Source organism: Trachurus japonicus, chromosome 13 (genome assembly GCF_045865225.1).
Source record: "Trachurus japonicus isolate A0001 chromosome 13, Traja_1.0".
In the NCBI taxonomy this organism is placed as follows: Eukaryota; Metazoa; Chordata; class Actinopteri; order Carangiformes; family Carangidae; genus Trachurus; species Trachurus japonicus.
The window spans coordinates 30,334,409-30,354,379 of NC_140919.1; the positions used below are offsets into that span (position 1 = coordinate 30,334,409).

The 19,971-nt window shown below is 41.6% G+C and overlaps 1 protein-coding gene across 4 annotated transcripts in view; it reads left to right on the plus strand.

Annotated features, from left to right (window-relative positions):
* arhgap42b (Rho GTPase activating protein 42b) overlaps positions 1–19,971 on the plus strand; it is a 73,682-nt gene that overhangs the window by 49,468 nt on the left and 4,243 nt on the right. Inside the window, exons 4-21 of one of the 4 annotated variants that reach the window (XM_085795908.1) lie at positions 1,240–1,311; positions 9,285–9,386; positions 9,627–9,737; positions 11,032–11,136; positions 11,931–12,060; positions 12,408–12,508; positions 13,087–13,196; positions 13,883–13,939; positions 15,579–15,657; positions 15,981–16,020; positions 16,324–16,386; positions 16,567–16,641; positions 17,272–17,356; positions 17,548–17,606; positions 18,276–18,381; positions 18,637–18,796; positions 19,004–19,156; positions 19,336–19,735. In XM_085795908.1, coding sequence (XP_085652034.1) covers positions 1,240–1,311; positions 9,285–9,386; positions 9,627–9,737; positions 11,032–11,136; positions 11,931–12,060; positions 12,408–12,508; positions 13,087–13,196; positions 13,883–13,939; positions 15,579–15,657; positions 15,981–16,020; positions 16,324–16,386; positions 16,567–16,641; positions 17,272–17,356; positions 17,548–17,606; positions 18,276–18,381; positions 18,637–18,796; positions 19,004–19,156; positions 19,336–19,735 — 2,008 coding nt within the window. The remainder of the gene's footprint in view (positions 1–1,239; positions 1,312–9,284; positions 9,387–9,626; positions 9,738–11,031; positions 11,137–11,930; positions 12,061–12,407; positions 12,509–13,086; positions 13,197–13,882; positions 13,940–15,578; positions 15,658–15,980; positions 16,021–16,323; positions 16,387–16,566; positions 16,642–17,271; positions 17,357–17,547; positions 17,607–18,275; positions 18,382–18,636; positions 18,797–19,003; positions 19,157–19,335; positions 19,736–19,971) is intronic. The other 3 variants (XM_085795909.1, XM_085795910.1, XM_085795911.1) reach the window with 3 other exon arrangements.

Sequence of the window (19,971 nt, forward strand, 5' to 3'; positions counted from 1 at the left end):
CTGAACAAGATTATAGTTTCAAGTATGAAATGTCTGTCTATATTTGAAGGGCCATAAATATCACGGTGTAATTAAAGTGCATTATTACAACAAAGCTACCACTTTAAGCTCAACATCCCACATCGCTGCATATAAAAGGAAAAGGAAAAATTGCAGGCTCAGGGTGATTGAAGCCTCCTTTTGAAGTCACTTGTTCTGGTTGGCTGATGGAGCTGACAGGGTTATTTTGGGACAATGAAAATGTGCTGTGATTAATGGTTCAAAACAAAAACTATCCCGAGACGGTGTGTTCAGAGGACTGTAGCTGGAGAGCTGATAGTCCATCTGAGCCGACGCTTCTAAATTAGTGCAGATATGATAGCTGTGTTATGGCGCTCAGGCCTTAGTTTATCACATACACTCACCACACCGAATAACACCTTAAATCAACCTAAGAGCCGTGTCATTTGTGACGGCGCCTCCCGTAGAGCGGCCCCGCCATTCGGATGTCGTCTGCTCTCGGTGGATGAAAGCCCATCCAGAGGAAATTCAGGAGCCCCTTAATGGCACCTTTCTGAAATGCTCACCTGCATGGATTGAGCAGAGACTGTAACTGGCACAATATATCTCACCTTATCTCTTTCTGTCTGGAATGAGAAGGCAGAGCCTCCGGGAGGGACCTTTAACTTCGGTCATGATGCAGGGGAGGTCACCAGTATGGGGAGACATGCCTCAAAAATTTAAATGCATTGCAGGCTGCAGTTGTAAAGCTTCCTCATCTGCCGTGCCCTGTCATATTTCAGCGAGGTTTGACAATGCTGGTGCTTCGCAGCTCCCATAAAAAGGCTTCATTTTCCTCTATCTAACAGGACCATTGTTGAGTGCTTTATCGCTTATCTCTGCTATACTCATTTTAGCACCTCGCAGTAGCACATTGTTCATTGTCACTGGTTTAAGAGATATTAATGGATGTGATTGCTCTATCCTCCACTTGTGTTTGGACTCAATGCATCCATATTTGACTTGGGCCGGATAATTCTCAGCGCTATAATTTCCTGTGTGTCATACACTTTGTGGCACATTTGTAAAGCAAGAGCTTTGTAATACGACTGAATGGCTCCCAGATTAAAAGTTTCTGTGATATTTTTCCTTCTGATAGTCATTTTTTAATTATTAAAGGGGTCACAGTGAGCTGGTTCACATCTTTCATTCAGTCTGACATCTGTTTGTCTTTGTATCCCTCTTAATTCTTCATTTCAGATTCAGAATGCTGATGATGTTTTGATTACACCCTTGGAAAAATTTCGGAAGGAGCAAATCGGCGCGGCGAAGGTAAGAGACCACCTACATGCGCAATTAGCAGTCAAACAGCGAAAGAATATTTCATGTGTTCTGACACTCCAGCTTCTCCTTCTCACCCTGTTCATTTCCTCTACAGTATGTAAATCATTAATTAAAAGTAAATCGTGACACTGCCTAGAGAAGTGGTCTGCTCCTAATTAATCAGACTGACAGGGGGCATAAACAAAGATGTCAGTTTGCAAGCGTGATATTAAAAGATATTAAGAGATGAATTGAGAAGAGTCATCTTTTTTTTGGGGGGGGGGGGCTCATGTTGAGTTAAATGTGGTATATTAAACTAAATAATTGTGTCTTTGAAAACCAGAAGTAGTATTGTGTTCTACACTCATTACATGTAAATCTATGCAAATTGGAAATATTTGAAAATGTTTAGAGACATTTTTCAGTGTCTCAGCCCAACTGCTGCCCTTTCTTCAAAGACTCTTCTGCTTGATCAAGCAGCAAAGACTTTTTAATGCATTTATAATCTGATTGTTGTAAACCTACAGTGTCTAACATGTTGCATTCACCGTTTCTTTGTAATCGGATTACTGTAACTCTATTACATGTAATGCATTCCTCCCTAACCTATTGGACATAGTGGACTGATATCAGTAGGGGTTTTGCAGAGTGTTGCTCCAGGGCATCCTGGTTCCACAGTGGATATGTTGTTGAAGCTGGAGTTGACTGCAAAGAACAGTGTGGGTTTGTTGCTACAAGCTATGCTTTCATTCCTGGCCAACACAAAGGCATAAAAATGAAAGTACAGCAGCTTGTTTTGTGGTCATCCCCTCGGTGAGATCACATATGAACAAGCTGGTACGACTCCAGCCTTTATATAGACCTCCCACTGAGTTTCTGAGTCCACTGCTAACTCCACACTGGACTCTGTGAATCATCTACACATCTTTTCATGGCCCTTACCCATGCGAGGGACATTCCTGCCTTAAAGTCAGACTCCAGCCATGTTTATTTTTTCAATGCGACTCTCCAGCCACTGGTCGGCAGAAATTCGGCAGTATTTCACTATACTTCACTGGTGTCTTCACAATCCAGCCAGCAGCGTAAAGGAACTATTTCTGCTCTTAGTGTGTGAACATCAATCACTCTACTTTTTACTGGCCAGCCTTAATAACCATTGTCACATCAACCATCGCTTGTATCTACAGTAATGAAATGGCACATTTTGCAGCCATCGCTTTTTCTCTCACCCCCCCCATCACCGCGCTCAGTGTTATTGCACCGACTCTTCTCCACGTTTATGAAATGGTTTCTTAAAAGCCATGGCCCCCGTCACTCCCACCACCTCTTATTTCCTCCGACCACTTCCTCCTAATGGCTCTCTCCTCCTCCGGCCCATCCCCCGCTAAACATTAGCCCAAGTAGAGTGAGATAAAAGGCAGACTTCACGAGTGGCTGAGCAACTTTCCACTGTTCCGAGAATCTGGAGAGATCTGCAGGCTGTCTGACCCGTCTAGTTACTGCGCTTCATGTCTGAGAACGTCACATGGACAAATGGGGAGCTCTCGCCTTATTTGGGTATACTGCGAGTAATCCCACTGAGGTTACGTACCAGTGTATCAGCTTCCTAGGCACAAGCACAACACTTCTTCGTGGCCATAACACACCAGCAGATTGACTGCAGCACTACGGGACATATTAGGCACAGTCTGCTTCACACAAGGCTGAACTAAATGCTTTGGAATAAAAAACCTTCAAACTTTGCTCAATCTACAACAAATACTCATTGTGAAATCCAAACACAACATCAGTTGTTCGTTTTCACTAGAACATGGGACCCACCATATGTGCTGGATGCTAAAATGGGATGTGGAACTGAAATTATTGTAACACTTCCCTTTTTGGTATGTTTCAGATGTATTTTTTGTGAACTTTCCAGAGAGAGAATTGTAGTTTCAAAACTGAAATAAGGAATGAAAATCTGTTCTGGTTTCAGTGTACACTAGTTATTCAGTCTGCTGTAACCGCCTCAACATGGTCAGCTTCTGTTCATCCTCTAATTTGCTAACTGATCTCCTACAATACAGAACTTAACCTGAAGCCTGAACCCTCACAAAGGCCTGCTGTTCTAAGAGCTACATGTGTTGTTGTTTTTCTTCCTATTAACTGGACCATTGGAGGTAAACTGCCTAAAGCTGGGTCTACACCTTGTGTACTATTATGTGCTTGTTAGGTGTCAGATTTTTTAAGACCTTGAAATTTAAACAAACCCCAGAGACACACTCTCAGAAAATGCCAGGGGATATGTGACTGGTGCGAGGGATTCCTCTCTAATGTTGACAGTATTATTCTCCCTCCAAGGGTCTTCAGCATTAGGGACACCATAGGGGTCCAACCCTCCCTGCTTGCTGAGTGTGAGGAATTAGTGCAAACAGACCCAGATGGGAGTCAGATGGCCACCGATAATTTGAGCTGTCCTCGTCCTACAAAGGGTGCACACAGACGTCAGATGATTTTTGGCAGATTATGGTCTCCGGAGGCACAAATGACATTTACATTCATACTGAAATTCCCAAATATGCTAGAGCCAAGACGCTGTGGAGTAGAGGGGACAATTAGAGTGGTCTGAGGATATGTTTGCCAGCTGTGGGATGTACTTTAAGTTTTCAGTCATACAAACATATACAGTATACAGTATTTTATATAATTTCATTTAACCACAAGATGTTGTGATAAGTCAGTATGCCTTAGTAAGTGCATCCTGTATGTTTCTTCCTTAACCCGTCTCTATTGGTTTGTATTGCAAGCACATGCAAATTAGATTTTCATGGAAAAAAGACGTGTTATTGTTTATTGGCCACACATATTCACACTATTTATGTATCATAGGCTGTGCCCACAGGCACCCACTACACAGCAGTTGTCCCAGCTATACTGAAAACTGGCAAAAGTCCAACCATTTAAAAACACCAGATGATCAAAGACAGAAGTGGTGTCCTGGAGATATGCAAATCATGTTGCATAATATATTTAGCAGATAATTAGTTAATATATTATTGATTAAGCAAAGGGATGCACACTGCAATAAGACAAGAGAATAGCAATGGACTCTGAAAACACTTTACATGATAACAAGAGAAACAATTTACATCGCAGCACTGCAGATAACGCTCAAACTTTATGCTGCAAAAACAACAAGATGCAGGAATAATGTGAAGCAAATTAAATAGAACTTTTTTTTCCCATTATTCTCATGTCGGTTCCATCATTTTCCACTGTGCCCTACCCAGTAAAGCAGAAAGACCATTAAAACAATGAAAGTAATTACATTTTCTCCCCATTGCCAGATTTTCACAGGGCAGTCAAAGAAGACCTTCAGAGGTCAGTCCTTACCTGTTTGACAGCAGCAGCTATCCTCTGTATTGTTTTCTTTCAAAAGCAATATAATACATTAGATATTTGATTATATACAAATAGCCACATCATCCATGAAAGGGCAGAGAAATATGGTAATTCAGGAGTATTCAGTATTATTGCTATGATGCAATATTGAACTGATTAATGCATAATAAGAAGAAAATCAAACAAAACAAAACTGATGACAGGATAACTTGTCTTACTGTTGTATTTATGACAGTTTGTTTTGACATTGATAGGACACAGTTGGGCTATACTGCAGCTGAACAGTGATGTCATGAAATCATCTTGAAGGATGAACTTAAAGGGATAGTTCAACATTTTGGCAAATTGGCCCATTGCCATAATTGCTATAGTCATAGCAGTAGGTTCGTTACCTTTAATTGTAGGTGTAAGCTATTTTTAGTACAGCGGAGCGCAGCAGCTGGCTGCTCAGAGCTACGCTATGGAGGCTAATGGAATTTCTTGGTTTCCCTCATTAAACTCATCAAATACAAAATCCCCAAACTCCACAGCGCTTTTGTAGACAAGTTGTGAGCTGCACAACCACCACGCTATGAGATAATGACGGAACGATACGAAACGGAGCCGTTTTCGAGGTAAATTCATACAAAACCGCTGATGCGCGTTGCGTTCAGGGACAGTTTTTCAGCAAGCAGTCTCCGTATTTACCCTGTATTTACCTCGAAAACGGCTCCGTTTCGTATCGTTCCGTCATTATCTCATAGCGTGGTGGTTGTGCAGGTCACAACTTGTCTACAAAAGCGCTGTGGAGTTTTGGGATGTTGAATTTGATGAATTTAATGAGGGAAACCAAGAAATTCCCTTAGCCTCCATAGCGTAGCTCTGAGCAGCCAGCTGCTGCGCTCCGCTGTACTGAAAATAGCTTACACCTACAATTAAAGGTAATGAACCTACTGCTATGACTATAGCGATTATGGCAATGGGCCAATTTGCCAAAATGTTGAACTATCCCTTTAATAGTGTGTCAGAGTTGCCGTGAAAGCAGTCCTGAGGAATAAACTGAGGTCTGGCCAGCAGTTAAAGTTCACTAACTAATGAAATCTTTATTCTTCAGAGCTGGCTGCAACTACTATGCGAATGGACACTGGACTCAAATGCATAAGAAAACAAAACAAACTCTTAACTGACCCTTATTATAAAATCTAGATGTGTGAAAAGATACCCCCAGTGCTAACACAAAATAACTTCCTGTTATCTTGAACATAATTAGCGTGGTCGCAGAGAGCTCCTTAGTCATGGACTTAGTCATGGCCAACATTAACTGGTGACATCTTCCAAAGCAAATAATCATCAGATGTATAATCTTAACAAGAAGTTCCAAACTTCCTGATGATTCAGGCTGTGTCTTCCCACTCATTATCACTCCAGTTAGGTGGTGAGAGCAAGGTTTAGCTTGATCTTGACAGGAAGAAGCCTAAGGGATCCCTGTAGTATACAGTATAGACCTGTATTTATGCAGAGCTTGTCAAAAGACTTTTTCATTCCGTAATAATAAAGGAGCTTTTGAAGTTTCTTCTTCACAAACAAAGGAAACATCACTGTTTACCTGCGAAGTGTACATAGTTTATGGAACCTTTGTGCCTTTATTGTTATTATTTTAGATTTATTCTATTGTGTGTCACAGAGAGAGCGGAGACACCGATAAATGATCCGTTTTGGACTAATAGTTTGTCTTCCTCACTCACTCACACACTCACACACACACACACACACACACACACACACACACACACACACACACACACACACACACACTCACACATGGCCTGTATAGCCCTCAGTGTATTTGTTTCTCAACTCCTCAGAAGCAGATGTTTGTAATTATTTCATGTTAATTGGCCGACATCTCGCTTGTCTGTGATGTTTCCACAGCAAGTGGGATTCCAGGTAAGGAAGGAGACATTTTTGGCTCCGCAGCAAAGTGACTGAACTCAAACTGAAGCCTTCTGTTCTCTCTGCCTCCCCTGTGAAAGCGAGACCAGCTCGTGTGTGGTGGAGCATCAAAATAACCCGGTCATTGCTATTTAATCACCATTCTGGACCCCTGCTCCAATTAGACGTCTCTAATGAGCTGATAGAGATAGGTTGCAGAGTTCTCCCTTTCATGTCACCGCTCGGAGAATCCATTTAAAATGAACATGTGGTGAAATATACTGCATGTGATGCCTTTCTAGCGATTGATGTTTGTATTATTCTGGGATGTTGGATAGAAGTAGTGTGATAATGTGTGTGGTATCTGGGGTTCTCTCCTCTCTACACACACGCACACACATGCACGCACACACAGACATACGGGGACACATTCTACCTCCCTAGCTGCTTATATCTGTTACCATGGTGATGAAGCTCAGAAATGATGGCCCTGAAGATCGTTACAGGGCCAGTGTCAAAACTGCCATTATAGTGCTCGTGTCCAAGTATTCATTCTGCCGTCTCGATGCCTTTTCTCAGCGTCTTTCTTTCTTTCCGCAAAAACTCGGGGGGGGGGGTGACCAGACTCAAAAGCTGCCTTCACTTTTTCTCTCAACAATAGCATCACAGCAATTACTAAACTCACCAATTCTACAGCAGGCATCACAGCGCTTTTAACAGCAACATAAAACTTGCCTGTTATAAATTCCACCACAGAGGAATCTGCATCAGAATATTCTCATCCTGTATCTGATTTATTCATGAGGGGAACAAAGCAATCAGATGAGGAAATCTCCCAAGTGGTGAGTTCATGTGTGTTTTGTGCACCACAGAAGTGCTTTGGCTTCATCCATTCTCAGCCAGCTGATTACTCTGGGGTACTGGCACTAGTTTGTATCAGAAACTTCCACCTTCAGGGTACATATCTATCCACATCTGTGTCCTCTGCCACCACATGTTGGGTCTTCAAAGCCTTTCGCCTGCACTGCAACCCCCTTCTCTGGGACAGTCTTTGCAATTTAAATTGCTCATATTCCACTCTGATTGCACAAACATGCGCTCAACACATGGACCAACCAACAGACACCTGGTGTTCTGCTAGGGTATCATTATGGTAGCACTAGTTTGTACACGTCCTGCCTGGATCAAAAAAAAAAAAAAAAGCAGGGCACTTTGTGTGACTTAATCAGGCTGGCTCTGCCTCACAGATTTACTGCAGCTCTGAGTCACTACACACTCTGTGTAAGTGTGAAAGAGTTAGTCCAGACATACAGAGGAGGTTTTTTCTGGCACGCTCACACTGGTCAGCAGTGCTCGGAGATTCCTGCTGTGACTGCGGGGCTCAGCTAAACCTAAAGCTCTTAATTTAATGTGATCCCCAGTGTGTTTGTGTGTGTATGGGGATTCAGTTGTATGCGCACTCACATACTGTCACGTCAACAGCACGCTCAGTTGCAGGCAGTCAGCATCCTTTTGTTTTCTAATCCAAAAAAACTTGATCCTTCAGGGGAATTTATCTCCCGTCAGAGTGATATCATATTTAATCATATGTTTATTTTGCTGTCCACCTGTTTATTTTCTCTTTCTTTCTGAATGAGAGAGTTTATGCACAATTGATTTTTTTCCCCCTCACGACTGAAAAGATCATGCCTGAGCCAGACATGACAAGAAAGATGGAAATAAGACGCTACTACATGAAATTATCTATTGATTTTTGTGCTGTATTTGTAATGGTTATGTACGAGGGTTACAGTGTCATGTGGTAAATTCCTCCAGTGAGTTTAAATGCTGTGGGGGCTGCTGAGGCAGAACACAGTTCTAGGTCATATCAGTAGCCAGTAGATTAGACTTGCTAAATTTCAGGGCCATGGAAATGAAAACAAACAAGCAGGATCTGGTTACAGTGACTGTTTCCTCACAGCCCCCCCACCCCCCACACCCTCCCAAATTCTGTCCCTTCACTAACCACTTTGTGAATGTTTGCATAACAAGATGGGCATTAAGTGCATGGGCAAAGCTTCGTTTAGAGGTCAGACTTGCAGAAGCGACACTTGAATGCCTTCACACAGACAGGTTCTCTCTGCTTGGGCAGAGTTTGATTAATGTCTGTGAAGTGGATCTTTTTTAGGTGAAATCTCTTAGTCCATATGCTTTATAGATGGGCATCTGGCATGAAAAGCCCATTTCCTGTTCCCTCCTCACAGCCTCCTGGGACACAGTTTGAATCCTGGGACTCTTGACTATTGAGCCTGACTTGTCTTTGCAGGTGGAGCATAACAAGGGAGGAAAAGGCAAACACCATGTCCTGTGTGTGGCGGTGCCAAATGCATTATGCTATCGATAATTCACAGTGATATGTGTTTTGCTCTGAACTTATGTCCCCATCACGGGCAGTGTGAGAATAATAGCATATATTTCTCAGAAGCCCTATTGATAATGCACAGTCTTATTGACCATGCAGTCAATGTCTACTTGTCATTACATGGTCATATGCCACTTTTATGGCCTGTAATGATCTATTGACAGGAATCTTAAATGACATGTAGAGAACAGCATGTGAAAAGACCTCCACCTAGTGGCAATGCAATTACACACACCTACATCAGAATACATGACACAGTTTTAATGTGTCCTGTTGACATTTCTTTTAGGAGGGGAAGAAGAAATTCGATAAAGAAACGGAGAAATACTACTCCACACTTGAGAGGCACCTCAGCTTGTCATCCAAAAAGAAGGAGGCATATCTGCAGGAGGTGAGACCAAAACAAATTTCCTCATCCCCAACAGGTCTTTGAATAATGTTCTTTTATGGTCGGCTGAGTGTCTCCTAAAAATAAAGCTATTGTCTGTGCGCCAGTCTTTGCTCATTACCTCTCTAAGCACACAGAGTCTCCAGGTGGTTGAGGTATTAACTCTCTGACCACACATTGCTCTCCCAGCTTGACCCCTCTCTTTGTTGTGGCACCAACCCTGGTTTGTTTGTTCATTCTCAGGCTGACACACAGATTGATAAGGAGCGACAGCTCTTTTATGATGCATCCCTTGAGTATGTTTTCAAAATACAAGAAGTGCAAGAAAAGAAGAAATTTGAATTTGTTGAGCCGGTAAGTGAGGCATTGGTTTTACATATTTCTGTGCTCAGCTGGGGTTGAAAGTGTATTGAAGATGCAGTTATAGCTTTTCCTTTTTTGTTATATGTACAGTATTTACTCAAAGATTAGTTTAAGTGCCATACAGTCAAAATGACACAGAGTATTTGCACTTATTGCTGATGGAAGTAGCTTTTTAAATGTCTTCTCCTGAGTTGAGACCCCTTGGGTGTATATGTGTGCTTCTGCACATTTGTCATCTTCATCACAAATGGTCTGTAATATAGTGAATCCATTTGGGGAAGCTAGTGGGTAAAATTAAATAAAGTGGCTGTTGTCAAACAAAACAAGACGAAGTGCAAGTGCAAATCAAAGGCTCTATAAAAGCCCCCACCCCATAGATATATGTGGTCGATTCTGACATGTTTAGCAGAGAAGTTACCGGGAAACATTAAGTTCTCTAGGTGTTAAATGTCTGGGAACGTGAGAAGGGAGCAAAGTGGTTGTTTTAAAAGCCCCCACTCCCGTTTATTTACATCCACTGGCAGCACAGCCAGAACCCAGGCCAGAAATGTAAATCTCCAGGCCCAGGTTGTGCTGGGAAAAAATGACAAGGCTCAGCCTTGCTTGTGATGAATCTGGGCGCAGATAAGATGGTTCATCCTTGAACATTTGATATACCAAGCCTCATCCTAGAAATCAAATCAGTGGTTGTGTCTGAGGATTTGACTGAGAGCAGTCCTGTGTTTGCGGGATCCATGCTATTCTATAGATGGGATCAGTTTTTTTCCTCCAGCAATACTGATAGTGCTTTTCCACAATGGCCAAGGGTGTTTCTGTGTTATACAGAAAATAAGATCAATATCTGTCAGCCATTAAAACCAGGACTTTATGAAACTTTCCTTTTCTCTTCTTCAGTTAATGGCAATATTCATTTTCATTTATTGCTTTGATCAAATTCATTTCAGTTAATTATTTTTAACTGACAATGCAATCTGTATATTAGACAAAGAGTTTACTCCTAATGTCTGCTATGTTTGACAGCACACAATTAACACAAATTATATATATTTAAATGATAGCACGATAATTAAATCCAAAGAATATTTAAAAATCATTACAGACTGGATTTATCATATTGTATAGAGACAAAATTATAATTGTGTCATTATTGTTTCCTGTGTTCAAAATGTACAATTCATGTTGCATGTACCTTTTGAGTAATGTGCTATCCATGTGTGAATTGGTTGTCAAGCTCTATATTGTTTATTAATTCAGTAAATCACCCTTAAATATTGTTCCTCTCCAGCTCCTAGCATTTCTCCAGGGCTTGTTTACGTTCTACCATGAAGGATATGAGCTGGCTCATGAATTTGAGCCATACAAACAGCAGCTTCAGTTCAACCTGCAGAACGTAAGTCTCAACACCTCAGGGCTGCACACACACACACACACAAAAGCAACCAGCCACGTAATCAGATTCTGCAGCTTATCATACCAAGATATAACAAGCAGAGTTTTCACAAATGGATAGCTGTGTGATTAAATGAGATTCTTTGCTGCACTGGGGATCAATATTTTCAGTGTTGTGTTGCAGGCAGTTACTGCTGGCCATTTAATGTTACTGTGTCAGAAACTGTCAGAGTTTGGAGTAAAACTACAGCAGCAGCCTTGCCCCCTCCTTCCATCACCATGACCTCACCACTTGTAGCCTGGGGGACCAAATTTCACTCTGACCCAAGATGTCAGCGCCACTGCCCTGACAAGTTCCACCCCATAACCCTCTCCATGTCCTCAAATGCAGAGAGCTCTAATAGGAGCTGGTGAAGGTGAGGCTGCCTCAAGCTTCTCTTCACTGGGTGATATGAAACAGCACTTAAAGGCTCCAAAAGTAGAGGATTTTTACAGCATTAACAGCTGAAACCAATGTGGGATCATTTCATTTCATTTTTACAACATAAATAAAATGTTTTTGTCTGTTTTTCTTAATGGTTCCCCAATTTGTTAGTCTTTTTTTCAGGTGTTCTCATGCAGTTGCACAACTATGAAGGACTTGTCAGTTGTTTGACATTTTGCCTTTGTTTGTTGTTAGAGGCAAAATAAGATTTCTTTCTTTGGATGAGAAATAACAAGAAAAAAGTCAAATTCCAGTACACAACATGTCATCTGTTAATGCAATGATAACACAATCTGACATTTTCCACACAGACACGAAACAACTTTGTGAGCACTAAACAGGAAGTGGAGAAGCTGATGAAGAGGATAAGGTCTGCAGATCAGGACTATAAACCCCCAGGCCAGTGGACGATGGAAGGCTTCCTGTACGTCCAGGAGAAACGTGAGTCTTTCCAGCCGGGCTTCCCGCCAGCCAGGCCTTCTCGCACTCTCCCCTGCGCCTCACTCATAAGTGCATGGTTTTACATCCATCACCATAAACATGTCTTGAGTTCTCCCGGGCCTCTGCAGAACAGATCCTCGGACACAGAGCTCATAATTCATCCTGTTTACAGATTTGCTTTGATGTGCTCTCAAACAAGAGGAGGGGGGGAATACCACAAATGGTAGATTTTTATCAGCAGCGATAAACAACTTTTGATTTATCACGGTTTAATTGCAAATTGATTTTCAGAAGTCTCTCCAGAAGTCCCCGACTCAGAGGAAAATATTTTTGGCTTTCTGTCCTAGGTCCCCTGGGATGCACTTGGACACGTCACTACTGCACGTACGAGAAAGGCAGCAAGACTTTTACCATGAGCAACACTGAGAATAAGTCGGCTGGGAAACAGGTAACTTAGCTTGTTTTAGCTTCAGTTAAGTTTTCTGTAGTTTAGTTTAGAGAGGTTGCACACACACAAATGAGACAAGCTGAGAAAAGACTGAGCAAATTTAATCTGTGTGGGTGAAACAAAGAACCCCGTTGAGGCTTATAAGAGTGTGTCACCCCAGAGGGAATAAAGAGAAAAAAAAAAGTCATGACAGAGCTGCAAATTGGGCACGGAAAACAAAAGACTTGTTAACTCGAGGCGGACAAAAATGGTTCAAAGATAACAAAATCCACAAATAACAAGAAAAGGGAACTCGTGGAATGAAAATAACCCCTTAACAGAGAATGTCAACTGAACTGATTCACTTCATTTACAAGTGTTAATGCCTAAAAATGAGAGAAAACTTGATGCAGATCTAATAATCAAGTTATAATTATTTCCCATTTTGTTTAGCAGATCAGCTAATTGCCACCATGTTTTTGCATGAACTAATTGTTTTTAGACTGTATCAGCAGTTAAATATCAAGCCTTTAGAACTGCATATATATTTCTATTTTTCATAATAGTTAATGTATTAATGTGTTGTGTTTTTGTTTTAGAATGGACTTGTCCTGAACCAGCCAGAGATGTTCAAACTCAAATCCTGCATTAGGAGGAAAACGGACTCCATCGACAAACGTTTCTGCTTTGATATTGAAGTGGTGGAGAGGTCTGTGACTGTCTAATTCTTCTACATGTTCCCAAATGTCATCACATTTAACATGGACTGAAAACATATACAAATCAAGATATTTAATATTTTTTTCCTTCCCATTTGTTTAATTAGGACTAGATAGGAGTGTTAAAAAAAACAAAACAATTAAAGTATCCAGTGGTCAGTATGCTATCATTTCCTCCATCCTCTATACTGACCAATTAACAAAAGAATAAACCAACCTCTGAAGTATTCTCATCACCATGGCAATAGTTTAGTAACTTAGTCTCTCAAAGCAAAAGTCACCAACATGTACAGTGGTACAACAGTGGTAAAACTGCGGAGGACACACAGTGATTAAACAGAAGGTTGTTTTCTTGGTGTTTTTTTGTTTTTTGTGCATGTGAGATCTTTTGTTCTCATGCATTTTGTGTTGTATTGAACCCGACTGATTCTGGCACTTAACCCAGATTATCATGGGAATACACAGCGTTTGAACATGCAAGAGCTGTTCAGGTCTGATTAACATCTTCAAAGACTCCAGTGTTTACCAGTGTTACATGTTTTCAGCTCTGTTTGTGTCCTGCATGTCCCTCAAGTCCTCTCTCTACCATGCTCTTGTTTGTTCTATGTCCGCAACTTCGATATTGACCCCGTTTTTGAACCAATTCCGTCTTTTCTCTGTGTTCATGTCAATGTAGAAATGACATCTATCGTGGAACTCTTTTCAGACCACTTCAGTTTTTCTGTAAAGTCCGGTATGTGAACTGACCAGTGCTGCCCTTTCAGTGCAGTTGCATGTGCTGCATGTGTTCTGCTAATCGTATCATTCACTCAATCTCAAATCCAAACCTTCTAATGAAATACTGTTGCCTTCTTACCACTTCACCAAATCAGACACCACCTAGTCAATATGAGCTTAAGGATGTAGACATATTCTTGAATTATTTCCACTTGTCTGTAGTTACTCAAATGATTTGCTGATTCATGAGAATCAATTTATCATATTGGCTCTCTTTTAGAGGTCTGAAATCTTTTTGCTGTATGGGAACATTCACAACTGATTTGTACTTAGTGTTTTACTGGGCAGTAGGAAAGGGGATTGGCCAAAGCTCAAACACCTCATTTGTGAAAGCATGATATGAGCTTATTATTGTGTATCTCAGAATATAGACTTAGCTCATCACTGTGCGTTATTGTTGCACTGCACCAGCTGGCCGGGCTCTGCTCACCCTCAGTGTTGCTGAGCATGGACAATAACTGCAGTTTATTTGCAGGACAACTCATTTATCATAAACAGTGATGCCCCAAGGTGCTTGTTCCAACCACAAGGACAATGTGGGCCAAGCTCCACTCAACTTCAAGCTCATCCATTCATCCTCATTATAATAAACATGCTCTTACACCTATAGCCCAGCGAGAATCAGGCCAGCAAATTTTTTTTTCTCACCCAAATTATGTAAAGATTATTCAGTCATGTAAATAGTTTTAAATTATTTGTAAAGATTTTGAGTTATCTATCTTCTAAAAATCCTGCCTCCTCCCCAGTGAACAGTATTTCATTTGAGCTCCTGAACAGAATGAAAAACATTATTGTCTTTCTCAGAAAAGTGTCCCCAATACTCTGAATAATCTGATAACCTTTCATCAACTTTCATAGGGAATTCAGTGGAAAGTATTTTTAAGTGAAAGGTGATAAAATGTTGCTATATGGGGAAGTAATTGGGGTCACTAGTTCTTGTGAGAGATGTTGCTTTTGAACCTTTTATATGTCTTTAATATTGTGAGCAATATCATTGTGTTGGGGTGAAGGCTTTGATATTTGGGACAGATAACTGAAAGCCTGGTCAAATAACTATCTGCATGGCAAAATACCATTAGAGGTGACATTAAAAATGGTTGTAATTTGGTTGAAGCAATACATAACTTGTAACACACAACCTGACATGGCTCCATGCTAGTACTAACTTTCACTCCTGGGTGGGGTTAAGGTCTTTTGTTTGCCAGTATCATCAGATAATGTTGTATTATCACATTAATGTCAGCTGAAGCAGTGCTACAAATTAAGTGCTGCTGCTGCTGCTTAGACCAGCTTCAGGTGAGATATAACACGCAAGCTGCTGTGCTGTAGAACACAGAGAGATTATGGTACATGCATGTTGGGTGCAAAGGAATTAATCACTCTAATACTAAAGCACATGTAGCTTTTAATTGGGTGTGGGATGTGAAGCACCAAGCCAACAGAGGGCACATTTTTGATGTCAAGTATGTGCACATAGGCTATTTTAGTCACACTAGTCCTTTTATAGTGGTCTCAGCCAACGTAAACATGGTCTGTCCAGGCCCCCAAGGCAATGAGATCAGACTGAGACCAGCTTCTCTCTGAAATCTTTCCAGGCATGGCGTTATGACACTGCAGGCACTGTCAGAGTCCAACAGAAGACTGTGGCTGGAGGCCATGGATGGCAAGGAGCCGGTGAGGAACTCTGCCTGTTTGTCTTTGAAATATTCATTTTGTGCTGGCTGCTGTTTGACCAAGGTGTTTTTTTGTTTTTTTTTCGGTTGTTTGTTCAGCAAGCTAACGCAAACCAAAACTGATTCATTTGTCACTGGCACCCTCTTCTGGTGGTTTCAGTTACGGTTTTCCTTAAGAAACCATGACCTCACCATCCACTTGTGCTAATAATAAAGCAGTCAAGGAGCACTGGGAGAAACACAGGGTGACACAATTTTCCTCCATCTAGACTTTTGTTTAGTTTTGAAGCAAAGGGTTAATAATGGCTTCTGTATCCTCTCTAGATTTACAACCTGCCAGCCATATTGAGCAAGAAGGAAGAGAGTAAGTGCTTTTTCAAAAATATATTTTCGAACCTCTTTCGTCTGTTTCATCTGCCCAAGATAAAACATCCCCAATACACACATATCAAGTACATACTTTGCTACCTATAGCTTTATCTGTTCATTAACACAATTACTTGACATGCACCCACCACTCAACTGACATAGCAGCAGCCTTCCACCACAGGGCTTGTATCTTATTAGTCAGAGCACAAGCAGGGGGAAAGCTTATTATTCTCGCATGATGCATGGTTAACCCAGACGGTAACTGATGTGTCAATCCCATTCTCCTCTTGTATTACAGCGTTTCTTAATGAGGCGGGATTTAACTTTGTAAGGAAATGCATTGACCTGGTGGAGATGAGAGGTGAGGCATTTAAATCTCTCATCTTTCATCTGTCAAACAACTTGATGACAACCTGGTGGATATCATGAATAACAATGGGCTTCACCCATTAGTGGACATGACAACAGATTGCATTGGTTTTAACTGAGGAGAAAATCTTTGTTGCTTGTTCTTTCGTCTCCTTTGTTGTTCGTCCTACAGGCATAAATACAATGGGTCTGTACAGGATTGGAGGGGTCAACTCCAAAGTGCAGAGGCTAATGACCACAGTCTTTTGTAAGTTGTTCTGATAGCAGAAAGAAACACACATACTCCTGCTCACAGCCTTCTGTCCTAATGGGTCTGATGGGACCGGAGCCAAAAATGTCAAGTATCTGTATAGATTTAATGACATTCTTGCCCGCCATGTAGCCAAATAGTCAAAGATGCAGTACACCTCTGCAATTTGTAAATGCCTGACTGACCATTATCTCTTCTTTACTGCTTTTAAATCTCAAGTGTATGGGCAGCTCATTTTTTAAGCCATCATCTCAGGTTGAATCTAGGTCTTTAGCTGTAGCTGGAAAACATCCTGTGCCCCCGTACAGTGGGGAAAGAGGTCCTCCTTGTGGTGTGACAGAGTAACAGCCATTAGTCATTGCCTTATTAGACAACCCAAGGTAATCCAGAGGAAATGTCTGAATTGTTTATTAAAGTCTCTAAAACCTGATCTCTATCTCTGTAAGACAGAGCACATTTACTCTCCTCTGTCCTCTTACTCTCCACTTTCTTAACACAAGACGACCGTCAGTATTTTTAGTACTCATTTAAGCTGTCTATTACGTCGTGTCAGGTTGTATTGGTTTCCTCAGCCAGTTTACAGCTTAATCCTTGTGGAGACATAAAACTAAAATCTGTTTCCAATAGCATCCAAGGCATCTGTGGATATGGACCTGGATCCAGAGACGTGGGACAACAAAACCATCACCAGCGGTCTGAAGAATTACCTCAGGTCAGCTCGCCCCACCAGCTGTGTGTCCTTTGCTGCCAGGAATCATCATTACCTCCATAATGTCTCTTTGAAACCTCCCCGGTGTTAGTCATGCATTCAGTGCTGCCACTGGCTCACAAAGGAAGGTGGCTGCATTCAAAAGACCCATGTCACTCAGGAGCTAAATGATAACTGTTCTTTTTATTCACCAGGTGTCTCTCTGAGCCTCTAATGACCTTCAAGCTCCACAAAGATTTTATCATGGCTGTCAGTAAGTTATGGAAAGTTACTAAGACCTATAATATGAAATATATTTCAGCCGCTCTATTTACTTTCATTATTATTTGTGAAAGAGAGATTATTTAGTTGGCAGAGCACGAACGAAGCAGGCACATCTGTTTACTGTAGAAAATGTTGTTTTTGAACAAGGACGTCTGTGGACAAATTGTATTTGTGCCAGAAGATGGCACATTTGAATTTTAAAATGCTTGATGAGAGTGAATATGTCTCACATATTGTTCATTTGTATCCAACCTTTTTCAAGAGGAGCAGGCTTTGAACTGAACCACATTTTGAATTTAGTCATCTAAAAGGAGATAGCTCAGTGGCAAATACATCCAGGCACTGACAGAGGGAAAAATTAAACAAAGTCTGAACCAATTAAACCATTTCCAACTCAGACAACGTGGCAACAACAAGCTATGTGTATCTCTTTGCTCTTGTGTTATGTGAGAAATTCAATTGGTTTAATCTGTGTCTATTCACCCCTCGCTGCACCTCTGGATTTAGTGCCTCAATTTTAATCTGAAAATTGAATATGCTTTTTTACAACATCACCACAATTAGATTTTTTTTTGCTATTTTTGCCCAGGTTTATTTTGATAAAATGTAATGTTAAATGTTGATCCTGATTACTTTACATGCATTTGCCTTTTCTCAGAATCAGATGACCAGAACTACAGGGTATGTGCTGTCCATGCCTTGGTTCACAAGCTGCCTGAGAGGAACAAGCAAATGCTGGAGCTGCTAATAAAACACCTTGTCACGTACGTGTTTCTGCAGTGAATCAGTTACAGCCTTGAAAAAAGCGCAGCCCGATGAGAGACGATAAAAACTGCTGTGACTGATTGTATTATCTTCATAGTTTGTGGACTTCCTAATGTATTTGTCAGCCCCTCTAAAACTGTCAGTATCTAGTATAGAATAAAACTGTCATCGCGTGGTGAACAGTTTGCATTTGGCTATATCAGCAAAGCACACTGTCATTCACGGTATGTAAAGCTCATGTCTCCTACCTACAGTGTGTCCACACAAAGCCAATGCAACCTGATGACAGTGTCCAACCTGGGTGTCATCTTTGGGCCCACCCTGATGAGGTCACAAGAGGAGACAGTTGCCGCCATGATGAACATCAAGTTCCAGAACATTGTTGTGGAAATACTTATTGAAAACTTCAAAAAGGTATACACAAACACACACACGCGCACAAACAAAAACCTACCTCAGTGTAGAGTGTTTACCAAGATCTCTGATGTTTGACAGAATGATTGGGTGTCATTTCCTCCAAAGAAAGGCTTAAAATATTGGTAGCTTCACACTTCAAAGGGTTGAAATGCACACTGCATTAAGAATTGTGTATGTGTGTTGAGTAATCAGTGTTCTTGCCAGATCTTCCATCAGCCTCCGGACCCCAATGTGCCCCTGCCACAACCCCAGAGTCGCCCTGGCTCTCGCAGGAGCAGGGCCATCTGTCTATCCACGGGACCCAGAAAGCCCCGCAGCATCTACACCCCAACACTGTGTCTGGCAGATGCAGAAAGTGAGTACCTAAGCAGGGATTACCACCACAGGTCACCACACTTTTATATGCCGAAATCTGTCATTGAGTATTTCAAATTAAAGCTGAATTAATATTCCCTCATCTAAGCCATAAAAGAACCACTACTGTAGTTTCCCACTCAGCAGATTTTAATGAGGGCTTTGTATGCCTCCTCTCTGGCCCCTGCATAGGTGACACTTTCAGCAGCAGTCCAAGCAGCACCCCGATGGGCAGCATGGAGTCTCTGTCCTCGCACTCCTCTGAGCAAAATACCTCCTCCAAAACAGCCTCCTCGGCTCAGGTCAAGGAGAAGTCACTCCTGGACCTCCGCAGAACGCCGTCGCAGCTCTCAAATGGCCCCAGGAGCACGGTGTGTGTCAGCAGCCCCGAGTCAAGCTCCAGGGAGGATGCAGGGCGTACAGATGGAGAGTCGGAGGATGCTCTCAGCCTGTCCTCAGTCAGTACAGCACCCAGGCTGTCCCCTGCACCCAAAAAAGCCCCACACACCCGCACTGACCTCAGACCAGCACTGCTTTATCGTTCTGCTGCTCCCTCCCTGAAATCATTGCATATATCTGAAGGTAGGATAATCATCAGGTAATCAGTCAAGGGTGCTTGTCATTTGTCCTTGATTTGCATGCTTTATAGCAATGAATTGGAATGAAATATCAAAGTGTAATTTTCCAGGACCAAAGTCAAACTAAATAAGCTGGGTTGTTTTTATTGTCATAACTTATGCCCCCAAGACTTAGTGCTTTCACAGAGTGACAGTAGCCACTTCATTCAAGCATAATTTTAACAGTGTTATTTAAAAAAA